We start from the raw sequence: 18,691 nt of genomic DNA on the forward strand, positions 1-18,691 counted from the left end.
TGAAAATCAACAATGATAGGAAATTTTTTGACAGACCTTTTTTTTTTTCTGACCATCAAAAAAGGATAGGTGAATAGGCACATTGAAATCAATATGTTCTAAAAACAGTCATGTGACAGCGGTTTCTGTTGTTCATGTGAATAAGGCTTTTTTTGTACTAAGTACCATTCTAATAATAATATACCATATAAAACTATGAAGTTGTAAGGAAATGGCAATAAATAGCATCTTATATGTTTGTATAGCCATGAATTACATTGGGGGTGAGTCAAAATTTATTGGCAATCTGGCTGTAGGATTTATCAACTTTTAGAAAAACAAATACAGTGACATCTCTTGGAGATGACCACCCAAAATTGCATTCAAAAGTGGTCTTCTGGAGGACTGGTCTTCTCAAAGAAGATGGCTAATATGCAAAAACTGAAAATCTGATATGGAAAATGTGCTCTGGGGTAAGGTCTCTCTTTTGGAGAGGTTTCACTGCACATTATTTTTTAACACAGTCTCCCTGCTTTTCCATACAATTTGTCCATTTGTCACCATGCTTTAGTATTCTCTCATTATAAACCTGTTTTAACCTTATCTACGAGCCACAAATGCACAGGCGTCTGGCTCTTTCTTCATGGTTGATACTAGTCTGACCCTATCTGAACTTATCTCTACATTCTTACACCTTTAGCAACAAAAGATTTTCTCCATACCATGCACAGTCTTCGACAGCTATCCGCACCAGACACACCCTCAGAGCACAAGAAACTGTTGGAATAGTCTTCACTATCTTACCAATGAAGACAACATATCTCTGTGATTAATAAACAAAGAATTCAAGTTTATTGCAATAGCAATATTGAAGACAAGGCTTATGATTCTATCCCAGCAAAAGCAAAGTGTTGTCTAATCTCTACCTTTTATATATGATTATAAATATAAGAGCACAGATAAAATTTCTGCTAGTGTGATCTTCGAGGTTCTTCTGTTTCTCATCCTCCAAGGTTTCCTTCTCCCAAGTAAAAACAAAATGCCTTGACAAGGTTTTCTCAATGGTCAAGGTCTCGTACAAGGCTTTATTAGAGATACCTGGTCATTTTCCAATCTCATTTGACAAACAAAAATATACATATTGAATGAATTTCAATTGAATTATAATAAGAATTATCTTTAACCACAAAAAAAAACAAAAACAATCCTCACTGCTCTTTTTTTTGTACAAATTACAAGGGGCTGACTCCTTCCCCCCCTCTTCTTGTGCTGCAGTCACAAATGAACTGACGTAACATGTTCAGCTCTGCATAGCAGTGACTAAGGAGACGACAACCTCGTGTGGAAAGCACTGATAAGCCATATTGTGCAGAAGTTTTAATATAACCAGATAATTTTTGAGTGCTGTACATAGTAGTCATTTTGACAGCTACAAAAAAAATCTTGATTTGCGTTACATCACCATTTATATACTTGTACTTCATTATTGTATGTAGCCTCTACTGGGATTGATTCATAAGGTATTACAGTGACGACTTCCTTCCTAATATTCTCAAAACTAGCAATACCATAGGACTTATTAGCCCCACAGTCAGGACAGGGTTGTGGCTGTTATGCTGGTATTATAATACAGGAGTGTTTCACATTTAAAACTATTGATGTGGCGAAATCTATTTTATTTCTTCCATTCTCCTTTGATTGTTTATTGTACTGCTCTTATTGGCTTGTGTTCTCTAGAACTCGTTCTATACCACATGGTTTCATATACCAATGTGTGTTCTAGGTGAATACTGGCTTTGTACTAGGCACCAAAATTTTTCACACTCTATTAATATCAGAAAACACAACTAAAATATTCCAAGACCCCATTTAATTTAATGGGCATATAATGCCTATATAGATCATAAATATGACTTTCCACTGTTCATATAAATATGAAGAGTGAGGTACAAACCACTGAACCATTCTGGGAAGTTGTATGAGAACTCATTGAGAAATGTTATTATTGTATCTTGTTGCTGTGTTTTTGGCGTTTACATGCCACCACCTCACATCTTCATACCTAATCTCCGATGAGTAGAGCTATAACATGGAGGATTGGCTACCACTGGCCTAGCATGGCTTATGTATAGGCAAGGTTAAATGAGATTTGCTTCTAACTCCTTTAATGGTTTCCGTTCTACTTCTTATTTTTTTTAGATTACTGTCCACTTCATGTCACATTTCCTGCTATGGCCATCTGTAGTCTGTTACTTTTTTTTTTTTTTTTTTTTTTTCCCCTTCTCCATAAATCCCTCGTCCTCCTCCTTGGTGTGCATCTTTTGTATGCCAGCATTTTCTTCATCCACTTTGCTCCCTGTCTCTTTCCGGCTTCCACAGTATTCTAATAATGTCCTAAAATAGCATCAAACAGCTGGGACTCTTAAATATTACTCTTTGCGCCTTAAATGTCTGCGGAGCGGGGGAGGGGGTAATAATTATCTCCTCTGCAGCTGAGCTTTGGCTGTCTGTTGTCCTGCATATAGGTTTCTCTGGGGAGCCTCCTTGCATGGTCATCAGCCTCCGTTATTAATAACCCCACATGACATGTTAATCCATGCTTTTAGTTAATGCATCAGATGTCCTCTGTGGGGTTGATCAAAGGGGGAGTCTAGTGGGTTCCCAAAATTCAGATGCCCTGTTATAGAAAATGACAGATGTCCTTCACACCCACTCCTCCTATTGGTGACATCTGCCTGGACATTTCAGAAAATTTTTGTTGTTTGTAACAGAAAAAATACTATACTTGAAATTGAAGTGTTAGGAATTTGCAGAAACCTCCTGATATATACTTATTCTGACTTATTCTTATTCTGAACTACACCCTGTTCTCAACACATTTTAAGCTTACATTTAGCATATACACTGAAGTGTAGCCAAAGGGCCATGTTCCTTTGACCTCCATTGACCTTCATTGATCCAGGCTATTGGTATACGTTTTTGTTTTTTGAAATGGTGTAATAGACTGTTTTTAAAAGGACTAAATAGACTGTATTAAAAGGCATACAGTAAAAAAAAGGATAATGCATGTTTGTTTACCCCTAAAATGTGATCCGCTGGGCGGTGTATTGGATGCCATGGGATATGTCGCAGCCAGCTATCATAACTTTATATTGGGAGATCTTCCTGATGTGAGCAAAGCCTTACCTCTATTACACTTTTGCATCTATGATGTTAGTTACATGGTTATTGGAGAAAGTATTTTTTAATATAGTAAACAAGTTAAAAAAAAAAACAAAAACTTTTCTGAAATAAAAGAAGCAATGTGATGAAGAACCTGCTAAGAATATTCAGAAGGTCTTATTTTTTATCATTTTGGAGCTGGATGAAATTATTTTATCCCTGTGAATCTTTTTTATTTAGAATATTTTTACTATAAGTGTCATATTCTGTTTAGTATGTTGTGGAGTGGTGAAAAAACCCTTTTCAGTAGATGTGTGATGCATCAAATGTATGTTCCTGGAGTCAATTTATCGTGCAGTGTTTTATTTAATCATTGGTTTATTCCTAACAGTATTATCCAAAAAAGTAGTTGTGTGATGTCCTTTTTGCTCTGGCTACCCCGGCCAGGCACAGATATGCACAATTGATCCCCCTAGTCCTAAATATTTTTTAATTCTGTCTAAAAGTGCATTATATCTACAAATGTTCAAAGGAAATTTTGCCGTATATAAAATAAAATGGGCTCCACGACAAGAGAATGTTTTTGTTTTTAATCGTAGAAATGGTTTGTAAGAATCCCCAGTACTGTGGTATAGTATGTGTAGGTGGCTATTACGTCTGTCTCAGAGGTCACAGCGACTGATTCACCTGATCACCACGATCAATAAGCCTGGCTATACTTAGCTGTAGTATTACTAAAAATATCACAGCATCAAACTGCCATCTATGTGGGAGTCTGCAAACTTTCCACCCTGCGTAACAAACTCACTTCCTGTGCTGTGGCTATAGATAAGTATTCTAAGACGTTTAGATGAAGGTGGCAGCCAAGAACCATTTCACTGTGCACTCTGCGTCTTCTTGGTTTTACCATATTTCTTGATACTTTTACATCTGGTAATAGTGTTGTGACTGTTGGAGTCATGGAAGCGGTCATATAGAGGTACTGCTGCGTTCTCCAGTGTGAGACTAAATTGATTTTAGTCCGAGAGCATCTTCCCACAGTCTTTGTGGTGGTGGTGGTGGTGGGGTTTCACATTCACTTTGTACCTTATATTTCTCCCTACTGCTAAATCCTCTCCTGGCTTTGGCGCAAGAAAAGCGACACTCTGCAACTAAATAATACCGCTTTTCCACATTGTGTTGCCTTAGCCTAAGGGTGGGTTCACACCTACGCCCATTCTCCGCTTTGCAGGTTTCTTTCTTCTGCCCAAGAAACTGGACAGGAGACGGAAACCGGCAGTCAGTTTGCAAAGTGACCGCCCATCAACATTTTGAAACCCACAAAGCGGAGACCGGGCGCAGGTGTGAACCCGCCCTAATTTTTTTTTTTTTTTTCCACAAACTACAGAAAAGTGGATACATTCCTAAATTCCTGAGCGCTGGGAAACCCACCGCATGACACTAGCTCTATTTTTGTTTAGGAGAGTGATGGCTATAGAAGAGCACAGTGCTCTGTCAGTACCATAGGGGTGATTGGAACAGGTGCTGGTGAAGCAATGTGCATTTTACTCCATTCACACAGGGAACTTGGGAGGTTCCCAGCATCTGACCCAGAGTGATCAGATAATTATTCCCCACCCTATGAATAGTGGATAAGTTATCAGGAATCCTCCTTTATGAGCTAGAAAGAAGACTAGAACAATTTTTTTGTGGTGGCGTTTTTTTCATGTTTTGTTTGTTTTTTAATTCTTTTTAAGTGTCGCAATAAATGTTGTGGTCCAGCAGCAAGTTTTGTGTGAATGAGATTTGAGTCTTTTGTTTTATTCTGGGACTTATCAGGGCCAGATCTATTCAATGCTCAATGGTATAATTGAGGCACTCTCATAATGGCAGCGTAATGGCGCATCTTATTGTGAATGAATAACATTTATCATGTTGATAAACCATATGGATTACAAGATAAACTGGCGCTCTGAGGTCCATTGACTAAAAGACTTGAAAATACTAATTAATTTGGTGTCTTTAGAAGCTTTCATTTAACAGTACGGAGAGGAGCAGATTCATGTAGACGTTGCACTAAATCACACCCTATGCATCATAATAGACATGTCCCTCACTGTTGGACATCAGCCTGGAGTGTTGCTTTTTCTTTCTTTTTTTCCTTTAGTGTGTGGCTGGGATTAGCCAGAATCTCTCACTTTGCTGGTTCTGTAAAACATAAGGTTTTTAAGGCTAAGGCAGAAACTCAGTGTTTTCCCTGTTAAGTGAACGCAGCAGCAATAAAGAAAAACCTAATTTCCAGGAGCAGAAACCTTAGTGACAGGCATGAGACATTTAAGGGTGACAAGAAAGCACAGTCATTTAAAATGTCTCACAAAAATTTCCTGAAAACTTTTTTTTTTTTTTTTTTTTGTTTCAATGTGCACATGAGCCTTTGGAGCCACAAGAGCATTGCAGCTTACCTCCTTGGTGCAACAGCAACAATGCTCCACAGAGCTTATTTCCATATTGACAAAAACAGTGATATCTCTGCAACAGAGGCGCAGATTCACAAAGAGGAAAACGCCAGTGGGTTCATGTGACCCTAGCCTATCCATCTGCGGGGCTGTATTGGGTTCTATTGACAGACTCCATATAGATGCACTCATAGTTTTTGTGTACTTTCATCTGAAGTCATCGTCCGCTATCCTTGTTAGATAACATTACTGCTGCATGACTGTGATTTGTTCTTTATTCTTAGGTCTGATGATCCTCTGCAGAATACCCTCACTGTGAGTCTCCTTCACAAAGTTCACTTTCAAAATGTCTGTGGTGCAGGTGAGTTTCAATCCTCCAACCACAAAATGTAATAAAGCCTTTCTAATGTTAATATCTCTTAAAGGGGTTGTCCAGTTTCAGCAAATAGTTATTGTTTGTACAATGAAAAGTTATACTGTTGTCTAATATGCCTTCTGTATCACTTCCTTGCAGTTTTGTAGATCTTTGCTTCCTGTCATTCATTCTGCTTGCTTCCATGGTCATGTGATGAGCACACAGGTGCACGGCTTGTTACAGGCAGATATTATATTATTGTATTATATTATAATATTGTGACTGTAACAAGCCGTGCATCTGTGTGTTACCACATGACCATGGAAGCAAGCAGAATGAATGACAGGAAACAAAGATCTAGAAAACCACGAGGAATCAATACACTAAGTAAAACTGTAGAACCGTTCATTATACAAACAGTAACCCTTATATTCCACAAATTATTGTGCTGTCTGCCTAGCAAAGCTTTATTATCTGATACCTATTCTGTATGGTCTTCTTAGTTTTATTACAGTAGAGAAATGCATGACAAAATGTCCCATACATCACCCAAAAAACTCTTATATAAGAATCGTGTCAAAAAAACCCCACAAAGTGTGTCAAGGAGCAGAAGGCGTGTTTACTACTGTATTCGTGGACTACAAATAATTGCGGTACATTCAGTGCATTCTTGGCCTTCAGTTGGTACATAGTTTTGAAGACACTATAAATAAGGCTGGCCTTACAACTTATGTTTGCATGGGGTACTCTGAGAGATAAATTGGGAACTAAATTGTTGAATGCATATACAAAACTTTTTCTTTGGACTGTTTGTAAGGCTAGGTTCACATCAGCATTGGAGACTGCCAAAAATTGTCGAGGGGGAGAAAAGTCCTGCACAGAAGATTTTTCTTTCTGCTGGTTTCAGTTTAAAAATGGCAGAAACCCAACAGACCCCATTTTATAGTCTGTTGTTCGTGGGTAACTGCGGTTTTAATGGACGGGCTGCACAAATGTAAACCTAACCTGATCTGTATATTCATTGGTAAAAGTTAGAGCCATAACATGAAAGTAGGAAAACCTATAACCATGTATGATTAAAGACGTCTACCAGCTCCACAAGTATATTCGGCTGCCACCTCCACATTATGGAGCACTTTACACTAAAAAATAACATTCCTTTATTATGTATGTCACTTGCAGATTTGGAGGAAAGCAACTTTTAAATATTATGTGAATGGTGCACTGGGGTCAGTCCAATAATGCAAGATATTTAATAATGGCATAGTTTTAAAGGGATTCTACCATTAAAACCTTTTTTTGTGGATAAGACGTCAGAATAACCTTTAGAAAGGCTATTCGTCTCTTACCTTTAGACGTGGTCTCTGCTGCGCCGTTCCTTAGAAATACCGGTTTTTACCGGTATGCAAATGAGTTCTCTTGCAGCGATGGGGGTGGGCCCCAGCGCTCAAACAGCGATGGGGGCGTCCCCACCGCTGCCAGAGAATTGTCTCCTGCGCCGCCTCCTTCGTCCGCAGCGTCATCTTCAATGTCTTCTTCCGACGCAGGCTTGTAACTTCTAGGCCTTGGGCCTTGAGCAGAGCAGGCGCACAGGCCACGGGAAAATGGCCGCTGACAATACTGTGCAAGTGGCCATTTTCCCATGGCCTGTGCAGTCTGCTCTGCCAAGGCCCGAGGCCTAGAAGTTAGGAATCTGCACCAGAAGAAGACATTGAAGATGACGCTGGAGCCAATTCTCTGGCAGCGGTGGGTCGCCCCCATCTCTGCGAGAGAACTCTTTTGCATACCGGTAAAAACCGGTATTTCTAAGGAACAGCGCGACAGAGACCATGTCTAAAGGTAAGAGGCGAATAGCCTTTCTAAAGGCTATTCCAACGTCTTATCCACAAAAAAAGGTTTTAATGGTAGAATCCCTTTAAGATTGTTTAGTTGAAATTTGCACTTTCTAACTTTTAGACGCTTGTGTGCCTTGACTGGGTAACATGGAAAGAGAATGATTAAAGTATGTTTGTTTGTAGGAAAATTGGTAAAAAAAACAATGAATGTTTCCATAGATACCTTTCTTATTCTGCATTGCAGATCCATTTTCATGAAAATCAGGATTTTATTATTATACCAATTTTATGTAAAAAAGGCTTCGCTCTCTACTTTAGATAACTGCCCTGACTGTTACCACAATACTCGAGTGACATCTCCCACCCTGTCACACTTTGTCTACAGTTAGGGGTGGTTATCTGAAGTGGAGAGTGAAGTAATGGCACCAGAACACCCTCCCCTGAATCCCTTTACATCTAATTTGTATAATTAAAATTTTTCATAAAAATGGAGCTACATTCCAGAATAAGAGAGAGAACTATGGAAAGTGTAGAAGTCGCCCTCCCTACAAGATACAGCCATTAATTTGGTTCTGATTTTCCTGCTGACTTCCTTCAATGTACTTTTTCATGCGTTGGCCATAGACATATCAGATCACATGTTTTTCTATGCAAATCAATTCTTCAGGATGTAATTAGAACAGTGCCTCCGTATGCTGCCCTCCCTGCGCTATGCTGAGGAGGTCCAAAAGACTGAAACAGCGCTGTCCATAGCTGGGAATCTGTTCCTTTTGGAATAGAAATATTAATTTGGCAATAAACCCCGCATCATGTTAGTAGGCTTATTAACTGAGTCATGCATGATGTTAAGGGGGCTGCCCTCTAGAGGGCAGCATACAGAGGCACTGTTCTCCTAATTACATCCTGTAGAATAGATTTGCATATTCTTTACCCAGAATCCCTAGTGGAGCAGGAATGACTTGTAAGTCTCCGTACGCCTATGAAGGCACACACTCTCCCTTATGTGTATGATTATCCCCTGATCCATGTTTTTCTATCTAATGCATATATTCTTCTCTGCTCACAAGTTTCTTTCAGATGGCATATGGAACTTGTGTTGGATAGTTTGCAGCCATGTGATTGGTTTCCATTTTGTAGCGATCTAATGCTCATGGCTAGGGGAAATCTGACCAGGTTTCTGCCATCTGAGTATCCTAGTGGATCGTAGGAGTAATGTCTCTTACCAGAAGTGTTAATTACCTTATTGTCCTCCATTAACTTTATTGAAATATTTTGATTAAATTCTCAATTGAATCCATAGACGCCCTGGCAGGCTGGTACAGAGTGTGTCGCTAACTATGACTTCCAGAGGAGAACAGACCAGGATCTTCCATTTACAAAAGGAGAAGTCTTGACAATTGTTGCCGTGACCAAGGTAAACTGGATTTCTATAGTTTTCAGCCTATATGCCACATAAGTTATCAGAATTTAACAAATTTCTGCTCACACTAAGCAGCACGTTTTAGTGTTGCTTGTGTTTTGTGTTTGTTTCCAAAATTTACATTCGTGATATATATATATTAATTCTTATATTTTCATTTTCCTAAGGCTGTGTTCACACAGAGGAATTTGCCGCGGGTTTGTGGGCAGATTTTGCCCCCTAATCCGGTGCAGATTCCTCCCGGAATCCGCTTCCCATTGTTTTCAATGGGAGTCAAGGATTGCAGCAGGACACGGAAAAAAGAAGCGTCCTGCCATGGATCCCACAGCTCGAGACTCCCTTCTGATTTGGCCCATTCATCCAGGTCTTAGCAGCAGTAGGATGCTGCGACGGAATGCCAATGCACTGCATCAACATCCCGTCGTGGCTAGACCACGGATAAAATGCCGGAGGTAGAAAATGAAGAGGAATTCCTCTTTATTTTCCGCCATGTGAACATACCCTATGAGTAGAGATGAACGAACACTGTTCGGATCAGCCGATCCGAACAGCACGCTCCCATAGAAATGAATGGAAGCACCTGTGACGCTGACTTTGCCAGCGGCCGGCCGGCATCACAGGTGCTTCCATTCATTTCTATGGGAGCGTGCTGTTCGGATCGGCTGATCCGAACAGTGTTCGCTCATCTCTACCTATGAGCAGTGGTAATGCAAACAACAATAATACTAAAAAAAGAAATACTAAACTTGTTCAGAAGTTTTATGTCTCCTATGTTATTGAGTCTAATATGTGTTCTTTAACGGTTGTGCCCAACTTTCATGTTTGTTAAAGTTTGAAAAAACACATTTAAGGTTGGATTAATGCTTGTGTTGGAGTCTCCTTAGAACCCCATCACCCGGCGGACCCCATTACAGTCTTTAAGTGGACAGGATCCCAGTCTTTTCAGGCGGAAACCAGCGGACCCCATTATAGTCTGTCACTTTTAAGTGAATAGGGTTTCCATTTTTTTCTGGTCCCCATGCTGAATCATGACCTCTTCTTTTACAGGCCGTACTGTTGTTTCATTTTCCATAAGAGTTTCCTAAAATTGCTTGTTTGAATGGACAGTCCTTTTCAAAATGTATTTTTCCACTTTTTTCATAAAGGACAGGGTATTACCAATATTTCCCATTTACAGAGAGTGCTTTAGATTCATAAATCAGGTCCTCGAAACCCTTTGATGGGTGTCTTACTATAGGTTCACACTAGTGCTCAGGTTTCCGTTCTTTGGCTCTTCTCCGTTCTTCGGGTTTCCAAAAAAATGGAAACCCAATCTGCTTACAAAGCGGTTACCCGCAGAAACTATAGATTATAATGGGGTCCGCTGGGTTTCCGCCCGAAAAATGCATTTTTCAAGCGGATTTGGGGACGGAATCCCCAAACGGAAACTAAATGCGTGTGTGTGAACTCTGCCTTATTTGTGTATCTCTGAGAACCTGACACAAAGCATCGTACTATGTATGAGAATAATGGCAGATTGTTAGTGACAAGTCTCTGTTGGCTTTTCCCTGTTTTTTACTTCCTTATTATTACTATGATGGATAAACCATTGTAAATGTCCCTTTGATCTGAAATTCAAGTCATTCCAGCTTGAGATATGATGTGTATTTTACTTAATACTCAGCTGGATCTATTCCTTTATAACACATTGTTATATACTATACCTGGTGACCATTTACTTGCATGTGTCAAAATGGGTGTGTTTAAAGTGTTACGTTAAAGGTGTTTGAGCATTTTTTTAAATATATTTTGTTATCCTATCTACCGGTAACTTCCTTTTTATAAAATAAGCTATAATGTTCTCTTTCGCAACCCTGTACCTGAGCTGTTACCTCTCCATACACATTAGTATTGTGAATATCCAGTTCTGAAGCGTTTACCAAAGGAAGGGCAGGGGAGGGTGTATAGTCAGTTCAAATGGTTGTATCTCTGGTTTTATATCACCTAGAAAAATGGTTTTCAGCTTTCATATGCTGCCAAGATTGAAGTACTGTAACAGAGATATCACTAGTTAAAAACACAGTTGTGATTTTGTACTTCTTAATCAAACTGCTGCATGTTAAGGTATATTAAAAAAATGTTCTACAATAGCAAAAATAAATAAAATGGGAGGTACACTTTAAGCAGGGCTGTAGAGTTGGGGGCAACTTTTGGGAGAAGTCGGAGTCAGAAAAAGATCACTAACGCCTTCAAAATAATATGATGAATTCATTTTAGCTATGTTGTAAAAATATTGGTGTTGTCTGATTGTATAAATTGTATATTTAAATTAGATAAATGATTACATATATATTTCCGTAGGAATTCAGTCACTAGTCTTTTTTGTGAATTAGAGGAGCTTTACTGCTGCCATCTGACTCTGGCTTTCAGCTGCTTATAAAGGATTCTGACCAGGAGTCAGAGTAGTAGCTAGATTGTATAAAAATATAGAAGTTGACTGTTTGGCCTGCCAACTCAAGAGCTTGCCTGACTTTACCTGGCAGATTCCTCCCAAATCACCTAATGCTTGAGCAATTGGTTTACCTTTGATTCAGTGTGAACCTAGCGATAATTTGGTTTTTATTTTGAGTTGCAGTAAAGTGCATGATGCTAGGGTCACACTTGCTCCTGGATGTCCGTTCTTCGGGTCCACTTGGGGATCCGAGTAAAGGAAACATAAGCCGTTGAAAAAGTGGTTACCCGTAGAAAACCTTGGACTCCATAGACTATGATGTCTGCAGGACTTTTCTCTCCGTTTTTTTTTTTTTAAGTGGATTTCAGGACTTCAGGACGGAAACTCCTAACAAAATCCAGGCATAGGTGGATCTTTCACCAAGTAGAGAATATTAAGTTCTATAACCCATTTGAGTGCCACTGTATCCCTCATCAATTTGGCTTTTTTATTTTTAAAATCAATCTGTGCATTCAAAAGTTATGGCTACTGGAAGATTCTATGTAAGTAGCTCTTATTCACCAAGTTGATAGGAACCTTTTGTTTTTCTCAAATTGAATATAACTTACGTAATTTACATGTAGCTTTCTGGGGGTCATATCTTATGGGTAGCCTGAGTTTAAACAAATAAATGCCAAATCAATCATGGGCACAGGGAAATTCGAGAGTATTTTCTCCATAGTAACGCTACTTATTTACTCTGTCTGATCAGACTACAGAGAGTTTATTTGTGGTATATTAACATGCTTGCACATGGATCCTTTTAGTGATGGCACACAAAATAATATATTTTATACATTAAAGGGTTTGTTCCATTAAGGAGACTTATCCCTTGCCCTGTGGCTAGGGGGTAAGTGTCCAATCATTGGGGGGTCCATTCCCTAGGTGGTGGACCTGTTGTGAGTGGCGCGCAAGTGTACTTTCCTGACCTGCACTCCATTCATTGCTATGTGAATGTCTTCATTTTTCATTTTCGATGCTTTGGAAGAATGTGAATTGAGCTGTACTGCACAAGCTTGACCATGACTGATAGAGACATTACAGTGCCTTGTCAATTTCATAAACTGAATGGAGAGGTGGCCACACATGTGTACATGTGCTGTACTGCCCCATTCACAAGGGACTAGTGAATACCCATTTTTGTGACCACTAGAGGTCCCAATTACACATTCCTGTGGAAACGAGGTCATTGGTATTAGTGGGAAAAACCCTTGAACAATAAACAAACTATGTCCCAAAGTCCAACCAGGAAAGCTTATAACTGCAGTATATTGAGGAATGAATGCACAGCTCCTACAAGAACAAGATAGGTAGATGGATTCTATGGATTGTCGGGACAGGCCTGTGGATTGTGAACAAAGTAAGCGCTCCTTTTTTAAGAAGCCCAAATCTCGGAAACAATTTGACAAAAATAAGGTAGGAATAGAATGCCAGCATTGTCTATATTGCAGACATATTTGATCCTGGCATATGGGTTGTATGGGGAAGGTGGGAGGTCTTCTTTTCAGTGTCAAGCATATATGTGTGATTCTGGTGGACTATAGTACAAGGGCATTAATGTCTGTAATTTCATTATATAAAGTGCAGATACATGATTTGGGTGCATTGTAGTTTGTTGCCATTTGATAGGGGTAACTTGCCTAGGCACTGCTCTCATTTGATCAGAAATCTATGTTTAAGAATGGAATTTGGGAAATAAGAGTATAGCAACCTATATAATACTATAATACTACTAATATAGTAGTTATGCCTTTAGGTGTAGGGCAAAACCAATCAAAGGGAATAAGCTGGGGGACAACAATGGAAGCAAATTTATCTTTAGCCAGATGTCAGATCTGAATGTGTCAACAGAAAGAGTGGGGGGGCATGGTAAGCTTCGTTAGTTTTAACTTTTAAATAAATTTCAGAGGGTGGGTAATGTCTATATAATGGAACACTGTAGATTGATAACAGGGTTTAGACTTTTATTGAAGACTAGCCTTTGCCCGTGAATTCGTCTGCGCGTCGATGATCTGCCTATATTCAGCAAATTGCTGCCGGTGATGGTTTGCCTGCCCCGGCATTTCGGCAGCTTTCAAGCTGTCCTTCTGCTGAACTCGTTCCTCACACCGTGCCTGTGATTGCTTCGGCATCTCAGCAGCTCACTGGGACGCCATATAATGAGCGTGTTGTTGGTGTTGATGATTCGCCTGCTTTGGTGTTTCGACAGCTGTCAAGCTGGCCCGCCGCTGAACTCCTTTTTTCGCGCTGTGCCCGTGATTGTTCCAGCATCTCAGCAACACTTGGGAAGCCATATAATGAGCGTGTTGTTGGCGTTGATGATCGGCATGCTCTGGCGTTTCGGCAGCTCTCAAGCTGGCCTGCCGCTGAACTTGTTTCTCGTACTGTGCCTGTGATTGTTCCGGCATCTCAGCAGCTCGCTGGGACGTCTTATAATGAGCGTGTTGTTAGTGTTGATGATCCGCCTGTTCCAGCGTTTTGGAAGCTGTCAAGCTGGCCTGCCGATGAACTCATTCCTCGCTCTATGCCCGTGATTGTTCCGGCATCTCAACAGCTTGCTGGGACGCCATATAATGAGTGTGTTGTTGGCGTTGATGATTCCCCTCAACTCCATTTGAGGAGAACTCTGTTGACTTCTGGCTACATTCATAGCTCTCGTTGTTTGCAACAAATTAAATTTTCTTTTTCCAGGCATGTTTAAAATTGGCAAACTGCCAATTTGGATTAAAGGTGTTTGCCCGTGTCAACGTGTCAGCACTGCCTGGAGCAGATCAGATAATATGCAAATGCATGTACACAAACCACTGAGGGTTAGCGTGTGTTTACACAGAGAGATAACAGACCTGGCTTTATCAGAACCTGAGATAAGGTGCTACCAAGAGCTGTGTAATATAGTATGTGAACATAAATTCATAAGCGTCGTGAAGCTGTGTCATTTACCGGGATAAAACGTAGCCTATGTTTTAATCAAGGTTACAAACTATCTATGTGCCAAATTTCATTCAATATTAGTAGGATATGATTTATAATATTAGTAGGGTTTATAATATTAGTAGTAGGATCTGCTGTCCTGTAGATCAGGGGTGAAGTGAAAAAGCATATAGGGTAGAAGTTACCAGGGAAAGACCAGGTTGATGTGCACAGTGGAGCCTAATGGATTAGGTAATCGTCATAGTGAAAAGCATAGATTGAAGTTGGATTTCTTGGAAGGAGTAGGACTTGGTACCAACTGATCTTCTTTATTTGTGTCCATTTGTTTGCTTAGCGAGCAGACCGATAAGGGACTTATCTAAGGTGGGCTTTGACACAACTGCAGTCATAGCCTCATCATGTACTCAGTGTATGCCATCTTAAAATATTATGTTTATAAAAGAGAATATCTGAGTACAGACTGGGACCTTTAGGGTCTTGAACAAATAGATGAACTTTGGGAGGGTTGTGAAAAGGTTACCATTTACTTGATATATTTTAACTTTTCTAATGTAAGGGTGAAAATTATATTGATAGAGTGTTGAAAGGTCAATTAGTGAGGTGTATGTACTCCCAGGTATTTGATATTTCAGTTGCCAGGGGTACTGGCTCCTGTTTGAGCTGTAAACTAAGCACAACTGCCCCCCTATTGCATGGTCTCCTATCATGGTCTCCTAGCACATGCATTAAACTTACATATTACATATCCTGCAAAAAAAGAAATCAAGACTTCTGGTATTAAAATTGTAATGTGTGTGTTGTATTGGTTATTTTGCTTAATAATTGTGTATATTTTCATGCAGGATCCTAACTGGTACAAAGCAAAGAATAAAGTTGGGCAAGTTGGATTTATACCTGCCAACTATGTACAGAAGAGAGAAGGAGTAAAAGCTGGGACAAAGCTTAGTCTAATGCCGTAAGTATATGTGGCATAATGGCAGTGCTACTTGTACTGTATATTACTAGAAGTTCTAGTACTAAACTGTGGTCAGTGACAATATATGTCCATCATTTTAGTTCTGTTATATACAGTATGGCCTCCCCATCCTGTCATACCAACAGTACAGATTGCTGTCCTATTTTTATATTGCCATATCCCATCTGATCTGTCCGTGGTATCTTTGTTACAGCTGGATTTCTATTACATGTGTTCACATAATGTGGTAAGTGCTATTTAGTATTTGCTGCATACAGAGGGATTTGATCATTTATCTCTAGATCTAAAAATGGTGATCAAACTACTATTAAAGTTGTTACGTTACGATTTCTTCTTCTCTAACCTGTCCTTTATCCTTATCTTCTAACCTGTGCATAGGGTTGAGTAGTGATTGTTTCTTGGCTTCCAGTCTGACTGCTTGGTCCACTGCTCCATTCACTTCTGTAGCCCTTCCAGAGAGGCGATCTCCTGCAGTTCCACAGAAGTCAGTGGAGTAGGATTTAGGGAATATTTGTTAATAGTGAGATAAACTTGTAGCAAGAAATAAACTACGCAGAATTTAGAACCTAGAAGTTGCTTACTGTTAAAAAGGTGGGTATTCACTTCATACCATGTGGAAATCTATGGGCAGAATACTACTAAGGGCTCTGCTAACAATGGGTTATTCTGCAGAGAAAATTAGGCTACGGTACAGTATGTCTTAGGTCTTGTTGCCAAATTAGTGACAGGTCTCCAAACCATATGGTATTTATACTGTAGTACAGCTTTCCACCTATGTAATAGGTCTTTTGGCACCTTCATGCACCAAGTCAGGGGGCCTCTTTCACCTTAATCTGGAGAGTTAGCCATGGACCCAGGCAGCTTTTGTGGGTTAGAGCAGCAGAGGATCTCGAGGAGTGAGTAGCGACCTTAGCTAATAGACTAGTCTGGTTTTTGGTCCTTTTAGCCATACTCATAAATGACACTTTCATCCGTTGCATAAGTATTACCCTGTGGGGGGGTAGGGTAGTCTGGTCATGTGCATTGCAGCTTAGTAACTCCATGGGGATCATAGTAATAGCAGTTAACCCCATCATGTCCCTCACATTAACCCCCTGTGTGCCTCACATAAGAGTTCCTGATATGTGGGACATATGGAGGTAATAATTAGGTATCTTCATAATTAAAGGGGCTCTATCAGCAAAATTATATTGATAGAGCCCCACATATGCGTGAATAGCCTTTAAAAAGGCTATTCAGCCACCGGTAAAATTATATTAAACTACCCCCCCCCTTCCCCGTTTAAAATAAAACCCTAATAAAGAACATGTTGTACTTATCTATCGTGCATGGTGGGCAGGCATTCAGGGTCCGATGGCATCTTCAGCCACGCCTCCTCTTCCAGTGATGTCCTCAGGTCCTGTCTTCCTCCGGCGCTCACAAACTGCCATTGATAAATAATGTCGCGGGTGCATGCGCAGTAGTAGTAGGACATCGCAGGAAGAGAATGCCTGCCCACCATGCACGATAGGTAAGTACAACATATTCTTTTTTAGGGTTTTATTTTAAAACGGGGAGGTAGTTTAATATAACTTTACCAGTGCCTGAATAGCCTTTTTAAAGGCTATTCACGCATATGTGGGGCTCTATCAGCATTATTTTGCTGATAGAGCCCCTTTAAGGTCCTTCATTAGTACCCTCATGTGTCTCACATATTAGTAACCCTTATATGGAGCACACAGGGGTTAATATGAGGGACATGATGGGGTTAACTGTTATTAATGTGAGGCACATGGAGTTACTGAAACTAAATTAATAACCCCAAATGCCTGACATTACTAGGCAGAGTAACTAAAGGAAAGTCCTGTGTGTGTCACTTTACTGTAGCTTCCTCTCCTCCATACAACAGACATCTTCCATAAGACACAGTGAATCCTGGCCACTCATCTGCAGGGTAGATGCTAAATCCTAGTGGGCTAAAGGACCTCTGATGACGTCATGACCATGTGATCGGACTCTGGTGTGGGCGGAGCTACTAGGATTTAGACTCAACCTTATCTGCAGATGTTACATACCAATGGCTACAGGACCTTTGATGACATCACAGTCACGTGACCTCATGACAAGCCAATCACAGAGCAGTAGCCCTAAAGGACCTCCCCCTTCCAGTTTTCTGTGCTCCGTGGACCCTGACTCGTGTATAAGCCGAGGAGAGCTTTTTCAGCATGAAAAATGTGCTGGAAAAATCGGCTTATACTCGAGTATATACGGTACATATATCCTGGGCAGTTTAATGGGGTATTGTGTAACAAGGGTTTCTAAAAACTTTAATGCAGTTGTAACTAGTGCTGCACTAGGGTGGTCAGTCACAGGACTAAAGGACAGAGTGGATTTACTGCAATAAAAATTCAGACATCTTATAGTACAGTAAATGTGAATGGGTTTTAAAACTCAAAGCAGAAAAAAGTCCTTGTGGATTGGAAGGCAAGCTGCTGATATTCTAACCCTCGGCAGGTCACTTCAGATTTGTTGGCTAGGGTGCAGTTTTTCTTACAGATTTCTTGTGATATGTGTCGGAAAAGTCTACAGTTTGTGTACTAAAGGTTTCATTTGAATAACTTCAAGCTGGATCTTGAAAATAGAGAAATTGATGTGAGAAGTGTACTAGTAAAGTGTGTTTCTCTTCATTATAGAATGAATAAGCTTTATTTTCGGAATCTGGAATCCCCATTTATTAATGCACCTTCCGGCACTCTTATTGTCAGCCGCAGTCTTGTTTTCAGGGCATAGTTCTACCTTCTATTCTCTTCTCATATTGAACTTATCCTAATCTGGCTTTTGCCCTTTAATCTTTATTTACATAAAGTGTTGAAGAACATTTTCTGCATACACTTCCTGGTACGGTATTAAGTATTCACTATTATCGCTGTATTTGTGCTGCCTGCGGTACATGTACAAGGTTTGAGCGCAATGTCTCAAACGTCAATAGCTTCCGCTACAATCTCACTATCCAGGTAAGTATGGTAAAACGATTTCCACAACTTTTATTTATTTTGCTTTAAGTTCTTTTAAATGTATTTTATTTAGTTAGATACTGTAGTGTCTACACAGCAGTATGACTGTATGGACCTCAGCTATTACAGTGTTCT

The 18,691-nt window shown here is 39.9% G+C and overlaps 1 protein-coding gene across 1 annotated transcript in view; it reads left to right on the top strand.

The window, feature by feature from the left end:
* The window catches only part of CSK (C-terminal Src kinase), a 76,056-nt gene that overhangs the window by 26,718 nt on the left and 30,647 nt on the right, over window positions 1-18,691 (top strand). The window contains exons 2-4 of the mRNA XM_075273713.1: window positions 5,861-5,937; window positions 9,067-9,180; window positions 15,430-15,542. Of these exons, the coding sequence (XP_075129814.1) occupies window positions 5,923-5,937; window positions 9,067-9,180; window positions 15,430-15,542 (242 nt within the window). The 5' untranslated portion in view covers window positions 5,861-5,922. The remainder of the gene's footprint in view (window positions 1-5,860; window positions 5,938-9,066; window positions 9,181-15,429; window positions 15,543-18,691) is intronic.

This window comes from Leptodactylus fuscus, chromosome 5, assembly GCF_031893055.1.
Source record: "Leptodactylus fuscus isolate aLepFus1 chromosome 5, aLepFus1.hap2, whole genome shotgun sequence".
In the NCBI taxonomy this organism is placed as follows: domain Eukaryota; kingdom Metazoa; phylum Chordata; class Amphibia; order Anura; family Leptodactylidae; genus Leptodactylus; species Leptodactylus fuscus.